Source organism: Zingiber officinale, chromosome 4A (genome assembly GCF_018446385.1).
Source record: "Zingiber officinale cultivar Zhangliang chromosome 4A, Zo_v1.1, whole genome shotgun sequence".
In the NCBI taxonomy this organism is placed as follows: Eukaryota; Viridiplantae; Streptophyta; class Magnoliopsida; order Zingiberales; family Zingiberaceae; genus Zingiber; species Zingiber officinale.
Genome location: NC_055992.1, coordinates 5,181,183 through 5,198,246, shown reverse-complemented (window position 1 = coordinate 5,198,246; position 17,064 = coordinate 5,181,183). Strand labels below are relative to the sequence as shown.

The 17,064-nt window shown below is 46.7% G+C and overlaps 1 protein-coding gene across 1 annotated transcript; it reads left to right on the top strand.

The window, feature by feature from the left end:
* The first annotated feature begins 12,750 nt into the window (after positions 1 to 12,750).
* Positions 12,751 to 14,529, top strand: LOC121969128. Its single transcript, XM_042519049.1, has 4 exons — positions 12,751 to 13,684; positions 13,804 to 13,992; positions 14,087 to 14,205; positions 14,281 to 14,529. Exons 1-4 carry the CDS (start codon positions 12,751 to 12,753, stop codon positions 14,527 to 14,529), a joined length of 1,491 nt encoding a protein of 496 aa, XP_042374983.1.
* The last annotated feature ends 2,535 nt before the right edge of the window (positions 14,530 to 17,064 follow it).

The window sequence follows — 17,064 nt, the reverse complement described above, 5'->3', positions numbered from 1 at the left end:
AGTTCACACAAACTTAGAACTTTTTAGGGACTAAATTGGTATTATAAATTTTATAAGAGTCAAATAAAAAAATTAATCAAAAAATATATACTAAAAAAATTTCTAATTAATACAATAAGTAGGAATAGATTTTAAAATCATGTTTAGGTTGAATTTTCATGCCTGTATTAATTTTAATTTGGCTTAATATTTTATTTGCATATATAAAATTGTTTAACTTTTACAAATAAATTGCATGTATAAATCTTATTTTTTGTGTGAATTTTTTTTTTATTATTTATCAGAATTTTTTTAAAAAAAAATTATCATTAATAAATTTTCTACTAATGTTTTTACCAAAATATCAATTTTTAATATTAAAAATCCTCAAAAAGACTTTCTTCTAAATTTAATTTTTCTATAGACATACTTTCTATTTTATATACTTAGAAAAAGTTATAAGCTTTTATCAAAATCTTTTTTAAAACATTTTTTTTAAAAAATTATATCTTTCTAAATAAAATAAATTATTACTGTTTATATTAATTTTATTTATTCATGAAAATTTTATCGATATTCTTGAAAAGTATGCTTAATTATGACAAAAAATTTTAGAATTTTTCAACCATTAAAAAATAATTTATGTTTCTTCTAAAGCTGGTTTTAAAATCGTAAAAATTTAAATTTAAAAAAATATTTTCCAAAAATTTTCTAAGTGTTAGTAATTGTATCTGCAATTCTTAGAATTTATCTCAAAATTTATTTTTTGATATTTTTTATCCCTATGTTTAATGTGATTAAAGGGAGAGAAATAATAGATCAAGTCTAAGGGAAGATTTATTTGCATTGCATTTACAATTTTTTTGCATTTAATTTTTGCATATTTATTAACTTTACTGTTTTGATTTAACCCTAACTTAATTTAGGTTGATGCCCGTCAAAAAAGAGATTGTAATTATCCTTAGTTGGTCAACCAGGTTAAGTTAGGTCATGTTCTGTTTAATCCTTGCGCCCAAGTGTGTAAAAACTTAGAAACACAAGAAGTTGAGCGATAAACATAGCTAGCGAGAATGATGGCATAAGAAGGGAGTCGATCGGCTCGATGTGTTCGAGGGACGAGTTGAAGGTGTGAGTTGGGGATGTGGCTTTGCTGCTGACTTGATGAAGACTCCACGCTGCCCTGCAACATAGGAATCGTTAGTGCTAGGCCAGGGAAGGGGTCTCTGGCGTTTGCCTCCGACGCTCAAGTCAATGATTGATTTAGGAGAAGAAAGTAGTAGTCGTGAACTATAGCAATAGCGTGTGCAAATAAGAAGCATCGCATACCTCCACTTGTAGATGGAGACCCCTTTTATGGTGGCATTATTGTGTTGTGCACGCATCTCAAAGTATTAACACGTTTCCCAAAACTTTCCTAAGAAAGGATAGGCCATAAAGTATCTCTGAGACCTTTCCTTAAACGAGCCACAAATATTTATGATTTGACAGGCTGAAAGCTTCTAAAAGACTATTTACCAACGGGATATTCTCTGTCATTTCCAACATAAACTTTCAAAAGAGTACCGACAGCTAGGTTCTGCTATAGGCTGACCGATTGCCACTCGAACGGGGGCTTGCCAACTCAGTATTCCAGAATGCAGCTACCGACTTGTTCTTCGCTCGGCCCTTCATGTTGTCAATGAGACGCACTGTATCATATCAACCCTTAGGTCCGATCAGCTAGGACGGAGGGTCGGGTACATTAGTACTTAGCTCCAAATTCCATCTGCAAGTTGTGAAGGATAGTCGTTCAAATGGTCCGATCGGCGCTTCGCATCCGATTGACGTTGTGAGGCCCGCTCAGCCAACCTTGCCTAGTCAGCAATTCCTGGTACACCTGACCTTACGACTTTGACCCACTTGTTAGAGGTCATCTTTATCACCGTCTATATATATATATATATATATATATATTTGATCCTGTCGGGAAGCTGAGAAGACGAACCTGCCGGTGTGACGTGTCTGGAAGGTTGACCGCATCCCCATGACTCGGTTGATGATCTGTCCTCTACGTTGACCCAATCGTCCGATGTCTTCTGGTCAACAACACCTGCAACCAGTAATCGGGTTACCCCGATCCCTGGTACCTCGGTGCTCGAGGTAGGTCCCGCGAACATATAAGCATCCACATAATAATAGGACAACAAAATAAGTACAAAATGAATACGAAGACGTACCCTGGCCCCGGGGGGGCACCCTCGGATAGGTGGATGAGCTGATCGGGATACTGACCGAGTCACCGCGGCTCTGAATAGTAGATAAATGTCAGTTCGGTGAGTAGCTGGCTCCAATGGCTCGGAGCCGGACGTGATATGGATCCGTAGGACGACGCACTGTCCGACTACAACCTCGGCTTGCAGGCCGAAATACAACAGCGACATGAAGGCCGAACACTCCATCAGCTCGTAGACCGGGATACAATAATGGCTCGAAAGCCGGACACCATATCGGCTCGCAGGCCGGAATAGACAAATAGTACGATACCTGAGCACTCGAACGGCGGCTGCCTGGAGGGCGGCGGAGGAGGCTATCCGGAGGCGTCGACAGCGGCACTAGCAGCCACTACAGGCTGCGGTGGGTGCCGAAAGGAGTGGTGGCACCCGTAGCCGCTGGAGGCAGCAGGGGTGGTGGGAGACGCCACCAACCGCTAGGGGAGGCGGCTCCGGCCTCCGGAAGCGGATGCGGCTGCGACAGTGGTAGTGGCCGCCGGAGGCCGGAGACAATGGTGCTGGACGTCAGAGACAGTGGCGATGGTGACAACCGCCGGGGGCAGTAGCGCTGGACGCCGAAGGCAGTGGCGCTAGACGCCGGAGGCGGTGGCGCTGGACGCCGGACGCCGGAGGGCGTGGCGCGGTGACAACCGCCGAGGGCAGTGGCGCTGGACGCCGAAGGCAGCGGCGTCGGACGCTGAAGGCAGTGGCGATGGTGACAACCGCCGGGGGCGACAGCGGTGATGGGAAGCGTCGGTGGCTGCTGGGTGAGATGCTGACGGCCGCTGGAAGCAGAGCACCAAGGTCCAGTGACCTGTGGAAGCCCCCTTTCTCCCCATGCTTGGCGGCGGCGGAAAACCAAAAGCCTCCCCTCCTTCCTCTCTACGGCGGCGGCGAAACCCCAACCTCCTCCCTGTACTGGGTTGCGGCGGAGACAAACACGAACCCGGTCCTCTCCTTTGCAAAGTGAACAGTGCTCTCCTTTTAAATCAAAACCTAATTTGATCCCAAATGTCCAGAATGCCCTCCTCTTTCCTCCAAATCTCTCCTCTGCCCCTTAATCACATCCGCATCATAAGCCTCCCCTTCAAGTCTAGTCGAAGGAGGTGCAAGTCCGACTGACTAGACCAAGCTCAAAACAGAATCGCTACCGAACGCGAAATCACTGGACTCGTCTTATCATGTTGAATGAGTAGCTGTGGCGATGTCAAAAAGTGACATCGAGCTAGCGACAAGAAATAATGCGGTCTAGGCAACGAAAATAATGTTGATCGAGTATAAAGATAGGCGATCAAGCCGAGCATGCGATCAAAAAGATGTCGATCAGGTGATCAAAAAAATGTGAACCGAATAATCGAGAGAGCGTCGTGCGAGAGATGGTAGCGACGCCGGGCGAACTACGAGAAATAATGCCAAGTCGACAACCGGAACGATGCCGAGAGAGTGGTAGAACGTGATGCCGAGTGGGCGGTAGAACGCTATAGTCGACCGAGCACCACATGGGATACCGAGCAGGCCGAGTGACCGAGCAAATGATCGAGAAAATGTCGTCCAGTCGACCGTAAGATGCTGACCGAGCAATCGGAAGGATGTCTGGGTAGACGCCGGGCGGCTGATGTCGAGCGCACAAACGCAAAGATAATGACCATCGTGTGGATAGAAGCCGAGCAAACGATGCCAGGCACGCAACCGCGAAGATGCCGACCTAACGACCGAACGGGTGATGCCGAACGGGTGACCGAGAAAGTGTCGGCTAGTCGACCATAAGGTGCTAGCCAGACCATCGAGAGAATATCGAGCGTTCGAGTAGTCTGTGTATAGTCGAACTGATGGCTTAGTAATTCCGGTCAGATGACTACAGGGGCGCTAAACGAGCGGCCCAGAGGTTGTTGCCCGGGCGATCATAAAATGTTGATCCGTCCATCGAATAATACCGAGCGAGATGATGATGCCCAGGAGACGATCACAGGAGAACGAAAAGTACGGAGTTGGCGTCCCGAGTAGGTGTGAGGCTCATGCAACAAAAAGGCCTGGAGCCCGAGAGATGTCCCGATCAGCGAACAATGGAGATACCCTAGTCCGAGACCATTGACGATAGCTTGATAAACTGGTTCATGAGTAGCGGAGACTGCTCGACCCCAAATGGGGGAGATAGAAGATCCGATAGGCTGATCCGAGACCAGTGAAGACGCTCAACCCCGAACGAGGGAGATAAGATGCTCTTATAATCTGGTCTGTGACCAATGAGAAGCGCTCGACCCCGAACGGGGGAGATAAGAAATAAGATGAGTTGCTAAGCTGGCTCAAGGCCCGTGATAATCGCTCGACCCCGAACGGGGGAGATGAAATAATTGAAGCTGGTCCAAGACCAGTGGCGACCGCTTGACCCCGAACGGGGAAATAAGAAATATGATGCGCTGATAAGCTGGTCCGCGACCAGTGAAGACCACTCGACCCCGAACGGGAGAGATGAAATAACTGATGGAGTTGGTCCAAGACCAGTGGCGACCGCTCGACCCCGAACGAGGGAGCTAATAAATATGATGCGCTGATAAGCTGGTCCGCGACCAGTGAAGACCAATCGACCTCGAACGGGGGAGATGAAATAACTGATGGAGTTGGTCCAAGACCAGTGGCGACCGCTCGACCCCGAACGAGGGAGCTAATAAATATGATGCATTGATAAGCTGGTCCGCGACCAGTGAAGACCACTCGACCCCTAACGGAGGAGATGAAATAACTGATGGAGATGGTCCAAGACTAGTGGCGACCGCTCGACACCGAACGAGGGAGCTAATAAATATGATGCACTGATAAGCTGGTCCACGGCCAGTGAAGACCACTCAACCCCGAACGGGGGAGATGAAATAACTGATGGAGCTGGTCCAAGACCAGTGACGAGCGCTCGACTCCGAACGAGGGAGATAAGACATCTAATAAGCTCAAACCCGAACGGGGGAGATAGAATATCCGATAAGCTCGACCCCGAATGGGGGAGATAGATGCTCTGATAAGCTCAACCCTGAATGGGAGAGCAAGAATATCTGATAAGCTCGACCCCGAACGGGGGAGAAAGAATATCTGATACACTAGTCCGTGCAGCCGGGGTTTTATAGTCGTCGGTTCGACTCTGGGATTTAACGTCGCCGCTCGACGGTCTTCAAGCCGGGGTTTTTATAGTCGCCGGTTCGACTTTGGGATTTAACGTCGCCGCTCGACGGTCTTCAAGTCGGGGGATTTTATAGTCGCCGGTTCGACTATGGGATTTAATGTCGCCGCTCGACAGTCTTCAAGCCGGGGTTTTTATAGTCGCCGGTTCGACTTTGGGATTTAACGTCGCCGCTCGACGGTCTTCAAGCCGGGGTGTGAGATACGACAAAATAAAATAACCTATAATGATTACTGGGAATTTTTGGATATTTTTCTGGATTTATTTGGAGATCGTATGATAATGTTTAAGGGGATAAATGGTTAAGCTTAAGGTGGTAAAGTAAATCATCATTAACAGAGTGTTAGTTAAGGAGTTGTGAGAACTTAACCTAACCCAAACCCTTCCCTTATAAGCTACAGTCCTAAGCCCTAAATCGCCGCCTACCCTTATTTCTTCGTGCCTACTGCCTCCGCTGATCTCTCCCCACTTTTCCTCTATTCTCACCGACGGGCTCAGCACCGACGTACGCTCATAACCGATTGTCGGTGCCTGGGTGCGAGACGAGTCGCCGGTCCTCCCCACGCCTGGTCGGAGGTTTCGTTTGTGACGTCCTCCTTTGAAATACCTCTGTCGGGTGAGTTGATCTGACCTTGGTGAACGCCGGAGCTTGAATCGCCGTACCAGAGCTTGAAGTGGGATGCGGATCTGCATCGCAAGAAACTATGTCGTCTTTCCGGGGCTAGAGCCGAGTGGATCTGATCGGGTTCCCTCCGTCGATCGTGGAGGTATTCGGCAGCAAGGTAGGTGGAGGTATAGGTTATCTTGATTTGGGTTCTTTAGTTAAGGAAATTCGTGGTTTGGTGCTAGAATGCGAGATTTTATTGATTGAGTTTCGTTTCTAGCAGTGGCATATCGTGAGGTGTTCTGCCACAATCTCCCACTACTGTTCTTCATCCGGGATTCCTTGGGTAAGATCCCTGCCATTACAGATGTTAGGTTATAGACCTTAATGTTGGTTTTAGATTGAATTCGATACTGATTATGCATCAATTTGGTTGCCGATGCACTCAGCCGGGGAAAGCTAATGTGGTTGCCGATGCACTCAGCCGGAAGTCTAGTGGGACTTTAGCTTGCCACCGAGTTGTGGTCACAGATTTGATTTAGGACTTCTCTGAGTTAGTCCTTGAGGAGAAGGGACAGACAGAGCAGGGTACTCTGGTTATCATGGTTGCTCAGTCGTTGATCAGGACGAGGATACGAGAGCCCTAGGTTGCTGATCAGTATTTGCAGTTTATTTGCAGCCAGATAGCTTCCAGCAGCAGACCGAGTTCACCCGAGACAAGGAGGGTATTATATACTCCCGAGGCAGATTATGCGTACCTCAGTCTCATCCGGTCTTACAGGAGCTACTTCAGGAGGCTCATCACTCTCGATTTGTGGTCCACCCAGGCGGGACCGCATGTATCGAGAATTGAGGCGTTCCTATAGGTGGAACGGTATGAAGAAAGACATCGCGTAATTTATAGCGAGAGGTCTTGTCTGTCAGTAGGTGAAGGCAGAGCACTAGATACCTGCCGGATTATTTCAGCAGATTCCTATTCCTGAGTGGGAATGGAACATATTACTATGGATTTTGTGGTAAGTTTGCCGAGGAGACGATGAGGCTATGACACGATTTGGGGTAATCGTTGATTGATTAACCGAATCAGCACACTTCTTGGCGATCCGGAAGTCTGATTCCCTGAATTGATTGGCAGATCTGTATTGCCGAGAGATCATCAGATCACGTGATGTTCCATTGACTATTATTTCGGATAGAGGCCCCGGTTCACGTCTCGTTTGTGACAGAGTCTGTAGCAGGCCTTGGGCACGCAGCTCTGTTTCAGTACAGCTTTCCATCCGCAGACAGATGGACAGTCAGAGCGGACCATACAGACTCTAGAGGATTTGCTGAGGTCACGTGTATTGGATTTTTGAGGCAGTTGGGTGGACCATTTGTCATTGGTAGAATTCGCCTACAACAATGATTTGCGTTCGGCTATCCGGATACGATCGTTTGAAGCGTTGTATGGTAGACCTTGTCGGACACCCACCCTCTGGATGAGGTTGGGGAGGCCCAGTTGTTGGGACCTCATAGAGCTCAGCATGACGCAGAGTTGATCCGTACTATCAGACGGAGAATGTTAGAGGCGCAGGACCGTCAAAAGAGTTATGATGATCGGAGACACAGACCCCTAGCGTTCTCTATTGGCGATTATGTATTTCTGCGAGTTTCACCCACGAAAGGGGTGAAGAGATTTGATCTCAGATGCAAGTTAGCTCTGCGATATGTTGGACCTTTCCAGATCTTGGAGAGGATTGGAGCGGTAGCTTACTATCTGGCACTACGACCGTCCCTGTCAAGCGTGCATGACATATTCCACGTATCTATGCTGAGGAGATACGTACCTGACCTGACACATATGCTGACAGATAACTCAGTTCCCGTTCAGCCTGACGTCACTTATGAGGAGATTCCGGTATGGATTTTGGATCGGAAGGAGCGTCAGTTGCGGAACAAGACTATCCGGCTGGTTAAAGTTGGATGGCAGCATCATTCAGACGAGGAGGCAACTTGGGAGCTCGAGGATACGATCCGAGCTCAATATCCCCATATTTTCACTTGAGGTATGTGAGGTTATGGTTCCGTTCAGCATTTATACTGTTTAGCATTTGCTAGTACTTGTTGATAGTAGATAACGAAATTTGGGGATCAAATTTTTATTAGTGGGGGAGAATGTAAAATACCGGAAAAATGTCGGATAATGATAAGGGAATTTTCTGGAATTTTTGAAAAATTTTCGGGAATTTTTCGGAGCTCGTACGGACAAGTTAACGGGGATCAAGATGGGGCCCGGAAAAGCCTATTTAGGCTACCCCATTTAAGCGAGGAAAAGTTGGATTTACTTATTTATTTTCTTTTTCTTTTCTTTTTTTCCTTGTTTTCGCCGAACGCTTCTATTTCTTCCCTGCCGCGACCGTGCCCTAACCACCTCGCGCCGACGCCTCCTCCTCCTTCTTCTTCCCCAGCCGATTTCCTCTTCCTCTCTTACTTCCGACGCCGAGCAACGCCGAGCCTAACCTCTCTGCAGTCCCCAGCGCCGACCACCGCAGTGTCGCCGGCCTCTCCTCTGTGCCCTAGCATCTCCGCCGACGCCACAAGGGAGTTGATCGCCCGACGCTGTCCAACAACGCCAGCGTTGATTGGGTTGTGCCCTAGCGCCGCTGCCTCCCTTGCCCTATTGCGTTTTCCGGTCGCCACAGCCGATGCCGACAGACCAGAGCAACACTGTGCCCTAGATTTGCAGCGCCGCCGACCCACTCTGCCCTAGTTATCTCCGACACTGCCCTCTTGCAGTGTGCTTCGCTCGCCACCGCCCTTATGATCTAGTGCTGGTCGGCTAGCCGTCGAGTGCCAGTAGCCACCTTGTTATCGGCTTGAGTGTCTGGCACTAGGGTTTCCAGCAGCAGCCTTGTCCGGTCCTTGGTCGTTGCAGGTAGTAAAGGAAGAGGTAAAGTGCTCAGGTTATGTTGGAAATTAGGGTTGTGGTTTGATTCCTGTGGTTGATCTCAGTTCTTGATTCTTGCTTGGACAGTTGGTGGAGTTTCCTGCTTGAGCAGCAACCTCTGTCTCCAGCAAAATCTTTGGTCCAGCAACCCTAAGGTAAGGGTTTGGAGTGTGGTTGATTTGGCACGTTCTTGATACATGTTGTTTTAGGTATGATTATTTTGGTTGTAGGTGAATTATACTGGATGGTTAGGTTGATTAGGGTTTACCCTAATTTAGCCTTAAGGATTTTAATTAGCCATTTATTTGGATTGTAGCTAAATAAAAGAAATAATATACACATTGATACCACAGGACTTTGACGCGAGACGAGCATCTTGACGGCGAATTGGGACCGATTTGGATCTTGTTATTTTGAGGCGGGTATCTCTTGACTTATCTTTTATGATATCGTCATTTGGATATGCATAGTATTTTATAACTACAAGCAATGAACATGTTTACCTTTGGTATGTCACTATTTGATATCCATAACATGTTAGATTTGTCGCCTATGATGTATCCGTGCTTATATCTCATGATTTGTTGCCATGAGTATCTTATTGCCATGAGTATCTTAGTTTCTAGAGTGACATACCATGTTTTACTGAGGTTAGGATTAGGCTCTCGATATTTTTGTTTCTGGCATGTGTATCCAAATTATTTGATACTTAGGTTTTTACGCCATGCCTGGATTGTGTATTTCTATTGGTATATCATATATGATTCGTGTACCTAGATCTTGTGGCTTTGATCTGTGCATATTGTTGGTACATATGCTATGGAAGGGGGATATGTTTAGGATCTAGGTTATTATACCATAGAGGACCTGTATACCCTAGATCCGTGGATTTGACCTATTGATACTGTGGTACTCATATTTTGTATATATGGATTTTTCTATGCTGATCAGGATATTCCTTACTTATTATGTTCAGGACATAGGTTTTTGATATTCTATCTGACCTGTGTACTCTAGATCTTGGTATGTGACCATCGATTTTACAGTACTCATTTTATATATATGGATATGGTTATGTTGATCAGTTTTTCTATGCTTAGTGACATACATCATGATTGCATGCTGTGCGATTGTCGGCTCCACTATTGTTGAGCTCATCGCCAGTTTCATGTACTGCACACACCCCCACTTATGGTTTAGTGGTATATCATGCAGGTGTGTGGCGGTTCTGCTGTTTGGTTCCGTTGGTCATATGACCTAGCGTGTCAGTTCCGCTCTGTTTGGCTCAGTTGGCATTTAGTGTAGCAGCGGTAGCCGGGAGATGGTGGACTCTGTTTGGCTCCGTTGGTCGGTGACTCAGCGTGCCGGCAGAGATGTCCTCCCGTCATCGTGTACCGGAGATGAGAGCATTGAGCTCCCCATTTATGATTTGGGGTCACAGGGAGTACTCCGACAAGATTCCGTCCACTCGACCATTGTCAGGCGGTGATGTTAGAGTGCACGGTCATCACATGCATTGATTGCCTTTATTTGATTGTGTTTGCTGCACTTATATGCTGCATTTTGGTGGATGCATTTGTTTGACATGCATACAGGAGACATACTGCGTATCAGTTTGATGACCCTTTAGATCAGGATAGGAGTTCCTGGTGAGTACAGCTTCCTTGATTACTTATCAGTTTTGTATATTTCCTATATATTATTCGGAAGTTGTATTCCATGTTTATTGCTGTTAGATATATCTTACTAGGCATGTCTATTGGTATTCGCTGAGTTGTTGAACTCACCCCCGTGGACACTATCTTTTCAGGTACCAGGTTATTTATGGTGTCGCTTGGAGCATCCTGTCTGCTGGTCCCCGCGTCACATCAGAGACATATCGCTGCCTTTCTGTTGTTTAGCTTGGTATATGAAATTTCTGTATTTCGAATTGTGTTCTGGTTTTTGTTTCCGAGTGTTATGTTGTTGGTTGTGTGAGCCTAGCCGGCTAGCAGTTTTGTGTTTGGTTGTATTTGGTTTCTGTCAGTTTTTTGTTGTGTTTTGGTTTTGGTACAGCTGAGTGGGCTGCTTTACTTTTAACTGCGTGGTTGTATCAGCCAAAGGCTGAATTTGATATTAACTGCGTGGTGTTTATTTTCTTTTATTGTTATGATTCCAGCCGCATGTGGCTGAGGTATATTATGCCTATAGAAGTGCTTCAGATTGTCACCCGTACAGGGGAGGTGCTGCCGAAATTTCTTCGGACAGAGACTCCCTCGGGGCGTGACAGGATTCATGTAGCATACCTGATTTTTTTTGTATATATGATGACTGTTGCATTATTCGCATCATGTCATGCATGCATCGCCGATGACCTTGGCTCCCTTGTGGTTGAGACGGTCATTAGCCAAAGCCGCACGCTCGGCCACTCATGGGTAGTGGCGGCTGGAGCGTGCTGCGTGTCCTGTCGCGCTGCACTCGGTCACTTATGGGTAGTGGCGGCTGGAGTTGTGAGCCGCAGGGACCCTATTGCTATGTAGCTATTTAACTACTATGCAAACTGTCCGCTCGGTCACTCGAGAGTAGTGGTGGCTGGAGTGTTGTACAGTTGTCATCGATCCGGCCTTTCGACCATACAGGAGTCGTGGTGCAGAGAGGTGGGCGGGGTGACCATCCGTGCATACGTCGTTTCTATTATACCTGCTTCTGTTGTTATATGTCTACTTATGCTGTTCTGATACCACATATATTTGTTATGTATGCTTGGACACTATTTTCTTTTACAGTATACCTTACATGTGATCTGGGGGATTGTGGGTAGTACTCTAGCAATTTATGTTTCCTCAGACCTTATACTAGCTTAGGATGTGGTATCAGGTATGGATATATGTATATATACTTTGTTTTACACAGTAGTATCTGCCATTTATCTTTCCGAGACTGTATCCTTGTGTATTCCTGTTCTTTATGATACTCATGCACTGTCTATTCTATTACCCGCTGAGTCTTTATACTCACCACCCACATTGGTAATTTCACCAGGTAGCTGATAGCGATACTAGTACACTTGGAGGAGGATCCCGACTGCCGGTCCCACGTCGCTTCCGAGGACGGTTTTATGGTTTTGGTTTTCCTTTATTGTGAGTTAAACCTTTGAATTTAGCATTGTAATAATTGGGTTGTGGACTTGTTATTTTGTATTTGGTTGTTTTGTCAAGGAGTCAAGCCGGGCCGGCCCGCGGTGAGTTTTCGTTACTTTATATTTGTTATTCTTGCTTTCCGCTGTGTTTGATTTTACAGCCGTGTAGGCTGCATATTATCTGCGTGGTAGTGATTTTATTTGCATATGTATTATCTGTTGGTGATGTATACCAGTTCCATTTGTCACTGCTACAGGGGAGGTGCTGTCCGATTTTCATCGGACAACCTTACTCTCGGGGCGTGACAATTTATTGGTATCAGAGCTACAGGTTTACAATGCTAGATTCGTACGTTTTGGATTTTTCGTGATTTTATTCCTCGAAGTGACTTTTTGGGATTTGGGACCAGGCGGCGGCGGAACACCTCCAAGATATAGGCTGTAAGTTTTATAAGTACAAATTTATATTGTTTGTAGTACTTATTAGGGGTTTACACCAGGTATGAGACGTGGTCGAGTGGTAGGCGGTTCTCGTCGTGGTCCGGGACGACCACGGAAACAACCCATTGAGGCTGAGGAACCAGAACAGTGACTCAGGAGGCGGATTCTTCTAGGGATCCAACTGATGTTGAGACGGTTAGTCGGGGACAGACCCATCAGACTCCTAGAGATCAGGGACGTCAGCCTCAGGAGATCCCTTCAGTCATGCCTTCTGGTAGAAATCAGGAATTTCAGCCTCAAGGGATTCCCTCTGGGATACCATCAGCATTTCCTACTCCTGCTACTACTGACTGGATGAGGGATAGAGCGCGTATACCACTGTTGGCAAAGTCCGTCAAGGACAGGGTTACTTTATACCAGGGCGGAGCAGATCCCTGGGCTGCTCGTAGCTGGTTGAAGAATTTGGAAAGCACTTTCGGATACATGAGTTGTTCAGATGAAGAGAAAGTGGAATTGGCTGCGTACTATCTCCGGGATCAGGCAGTCACATGGTGGGAGATGCAGAAGACAATCTTTGGGGAACAGCGCATCACATGGGCGATGTTCCGGGATGCTTTTGAGCGGCAGTATTTTCCAGCCACATTCTGTTTAGCTCGATGCCAGGAATTCCTGAACCTCAAGCAGGGTGATCGGTCGGTGATGGAGTACAACGCTGAATTCTGTAGATTGGCTGAGTTTTTCCCTCATTTGGTGGCACAGGATTATGACCGGATGCAGCAGTTCACCCAGGGTTTAGCAGCATATATTCGTCTCAGGATGTCAGGATTTCCAGGTAGCTCCTACCGAGAAGTTTTGGATCGTCCACTGTTTATCGAGATGACCCAGCAGCAGGTAAATCAGGAGAAAGGCCATGATAAACAGTCGTCACAGAAGAGAAGGAGTAAAGGTCAGAGTTCACAGGCTACCACGGGAGGATCTTCTCGGCCGCAGAAGTCAGGACGGACATCTAATGGAACATCTCGTCCTCCTCAACATGGTTGGAAGAAAGATAGAACGGGATCCAGATGTTACCAGTGTGGCTCTAAGAGCCATACCAAATTTCATTGCCCCTTGGATCATCCCATTTGTTATTATTGCAAACAACCAGGGCATGAGAGTCGGGATTGTACGTTGAAGGCACAATTGGAGGCTACTAAGGGTACATCACAGGGGGGACATCCCTCACAGACGCGACCATAGAAAGGATCACAGGAGAGTCAGGGTGCTCCACGTCAACAGCGACCACCGTCTTCTCAAGGACAGATATATCATATTCAGGGGCAGGAACCAGCGACTACACAGTATTCTGCTGCGACGTCTTCTCATCAGGCCCTTCCAGTACAGCCAGATTTTCATCCACCTCAGCTTTATCCAGCATATCAGCCTCAGACTCAGTATCAGCAGCCGGTTCTCGCACCTACGATGCCAGCGCAGCCCACTTCAGGGATACCACAGCCGAGCTCAGAGGTGGGTCGTGTTTATGCTGTTACACGGGAGGAGGCACAGCGAGCTGAGGGATCGGTTTTCCGAGGTACTATTTCAGTTTATACACTTACTACAGATTTGTTGATAGATACTGGTAGTTCCCATTCATTCATATCTCGGGTATTTCTGGGTAAAATCGGGAGATTGCCTAGTCGTCGGACACACGGGCTGACAGTATCTCTACCATCTGGTGAGGTACTAAGTATTAGTCTGGAAGTCAAAGGATGTCCTTTAGACTTCAAGGGTCAGACTATTATGGTGGATCTGCAGGTATTAGAGATGGTGGAATTTGACATTATATTGGGCATGGATTGGCTGGCCATGAACCATGCCACAGTTGACTGCAGAGTGAGAGTAGTCACATTTCGACCTCCCGGTCTACCGTCGTGGACATTCATCGGAACCGAGGGTGATGGGATATCAGTTATATCAGCAATGCAAGCGAGGAGATTACTGTCGCAGGGTTGTCAGGGATATTTGTTGTCCATGGTTAAAGCTGATACGGATGCATTACCATGACTCTCGGACGTTCCTATTGTTCGAGAATTTTCAGATGTATTCCCTGACGAACTCCCCGGGTTGCCTCCTAAAAGGCAAGTCGAGTTTACGATTGAGTTGGTTCCGGGAACCGCACCGGTATCCAAGACCCCCTATCGCATGGCACCAAAGGAGTTAGAGGAGCTGAAGACTCAGTTGCAGGAGCTGTTGGACAGAGGATTTATCCGTCCCAGTGTTTCTCCGTGGGGAGCACCAGTACTCTTCGTTAAGAAGAAAGACGGATCACTGAGATTATGTATTGATTACCGACAGATAATGCGGTCACTGTCAAGAACAAATATCCATTGCCACGTATAGAGGATCTATTTGACCAGCTGAAGGATACCTGTGTATATTCAAAAATTGATTTGCGCTCAGGCTATCATCAGCTCAGGGTTGGGGATACAGATATTCCGAAGACAACATTTTGCACTCGTTATGGTCATTACGAGTTCTTGGTAATGCCATTTGGGCTTACCAATGCCCCAGCAGTGTTCATGGATCTGATGAACAGAGTATTCCTCGAGTACTTGGATCAGTTCGTTATTGTGTTCATCGACGATATTCTGATATATTCCCGATCTGAGGAGGAACACAGGCGACATCTTCGCATAGTTTTGGAGACGCTACGGCAAGAACACCTCTATGCGAAGTTTAGTAAATGCGCCTTTTGGCTACCTTCGGTGGGTTTTCTTGGACACGTTGTCTCCAGCAGAGGGATATCTGTAGATCCACAGAAGATTGAGGCTATCACTAGTTGGGAGCAGCCGAAGACTGTACAGGAGATTCGTAGCTTCTTGGGATTAGTTGGGTATTATCGGAGATTTGTTGAGGGCTTTTCCAGCATAGCCTTGCCATTGACACGTTTGACTCGGAAGGGAGAGAAGTTTAGCTGGACAGAATCTTGTGAGCAGAGCTTCCAGGAGCTCAAGCGGAGGCTTGTTATTGCACCAGTGTTAGTACTTCCCTCTGGCGTGGATGGATTTGTACTTTTCACGGATGCATCATATCAGGGATTGGGTGCCATACTTATGCAGCGCGATCGTGTGGTGTCATATGCCTCACGTCAGCTGAAGGATCATGAGAGGAACTATCCAGTCCATGATTTGGAGTTGGCAGCTATCATCTTCGCACTGAAGATTTGGCGACATCATTTATATGGGATCACCTTTGAGATTTATACAGATCATAAAAGTCTCAAATATCTATTTACCCAGAAGGAACTGAATTTGCGATAGAGAAGATGGATGGAATTCTTGAAAGACTATGATTGCATGATTAACTATCACCCGGGGAAAGCCAACGTGGTGGCCGATGCGTTGAGCAGGAAATCCCGTGGAGTTTTGGCTTGCCACCGAGTGATGGTTACAGAGTTGATACAGAGCTTCTCTGAGTTAGGGTTGATGGAGCAAGCACAGACAGAGCGAGGCTTGCTAGTCACCATGGTTGCTCAGTCATCTATAGTGGAGCGTATCAAAGAGGCTCAGGCTACAGATCAGCATCTGCAGTTTTTACATAGCAGAGTTACCTCAGGACAGCAGACAGAGTTTACCTGTGATGATAGTGGAATTCTGTATTTCCGCGGCAGATTATGTGTTCCTGAGTCACATCTTGTCCAGGAGGACTTACTACGGGAAGCACATCGATCTAGATTTGCGATTCATCCAGGAGGTACTCGCATGTACAGGGATCTGAAATGATCATATTGGTGGAATGGTATGAAAAAGGATATTGCGACATTTGTGGCGCAGTGTTTAGTTTGTCGGCAGATTAAGGCAGAGCATCAGAGTCCAACTGGGTTACTGCAGAAGATAGAAATACCGGAATGGAAATGGGAGCATATCACGATGGACTTTGTGGTAGGACTACCCCGGACCCGGAAGGGTCATGATGCGATTTGGGTAATCGTTGATCGGTTAACCAAATCTGCACACTTCTTACCGATCCGTTGGACGGATTCGTTGGATCGATTGGCAGAGTTATACTGCAGAGAGATCACTAGATTGCATGGTATACCTCTGAGTATTATATCAGATAGAGATCCACAATTTACCTCCCGATTTTGGCGGAGTCTCCAGCAGGCCATGGGTACAGAACTCTGTTTTAGTACTGCGTTTCACCCTCAGACGGATGGGTAGTCGGAGCGGACTATCCAGACATTGGAGGATCTATTGAGATCTTGTGTTATGGACTTCGGCGGTAGCTGGGAGGATCATTTGCACTTGGTGGAGTTTGCATATAATAACAGTTACCACTCAGCGATTCAGATGGCACCATTTGAGGCATTATATGGCAGAGCATGTAGATCTCCTACTTTATAGGACGAGGCTGGAGAATCGTTTGTCTTGGGCCCCCCAACGTATTCAGTGTGATGCAGAGTTAGTTGATACCATCAGACGCAGAATGTCAGAAGCCCAAGACCGACAGAAAAGCTATGCAGATCGGAGACGGAGACCTTTAGAGTTTTCTGTGGACGATCATGTGTTCTTGCGAGTGTCTCCTACCAAGGGAGTGAGG

What these genes read in the sequence shown, in the direction of transcription:
- LOC121969128 (XM_042519049.1), top strand. Translation starts at nt 12,751, where the DNA reads ATGCCTTCTGGTAGAAATCAGGAATTTCAGCCTCAAGGGATTCCCTCT. An exon ending in ACAATTGGAGGCTACTAAGG is followed by an intron (nt 13,685 to 13,803) that starts GTACATCACAGG and finishes TATCATATTCAG; the next exon opens with GGGCAGGAACCAGCGACTAC. An exon ending in TACCACAGCCGAGCTCAGAG is followed by an intron (nt 13,993 to 14,086) that starts GTGGGTCGTGTT and finishes CACTTACTACAG; the next exon opens with ATTTGTTGATAGATACTGGT.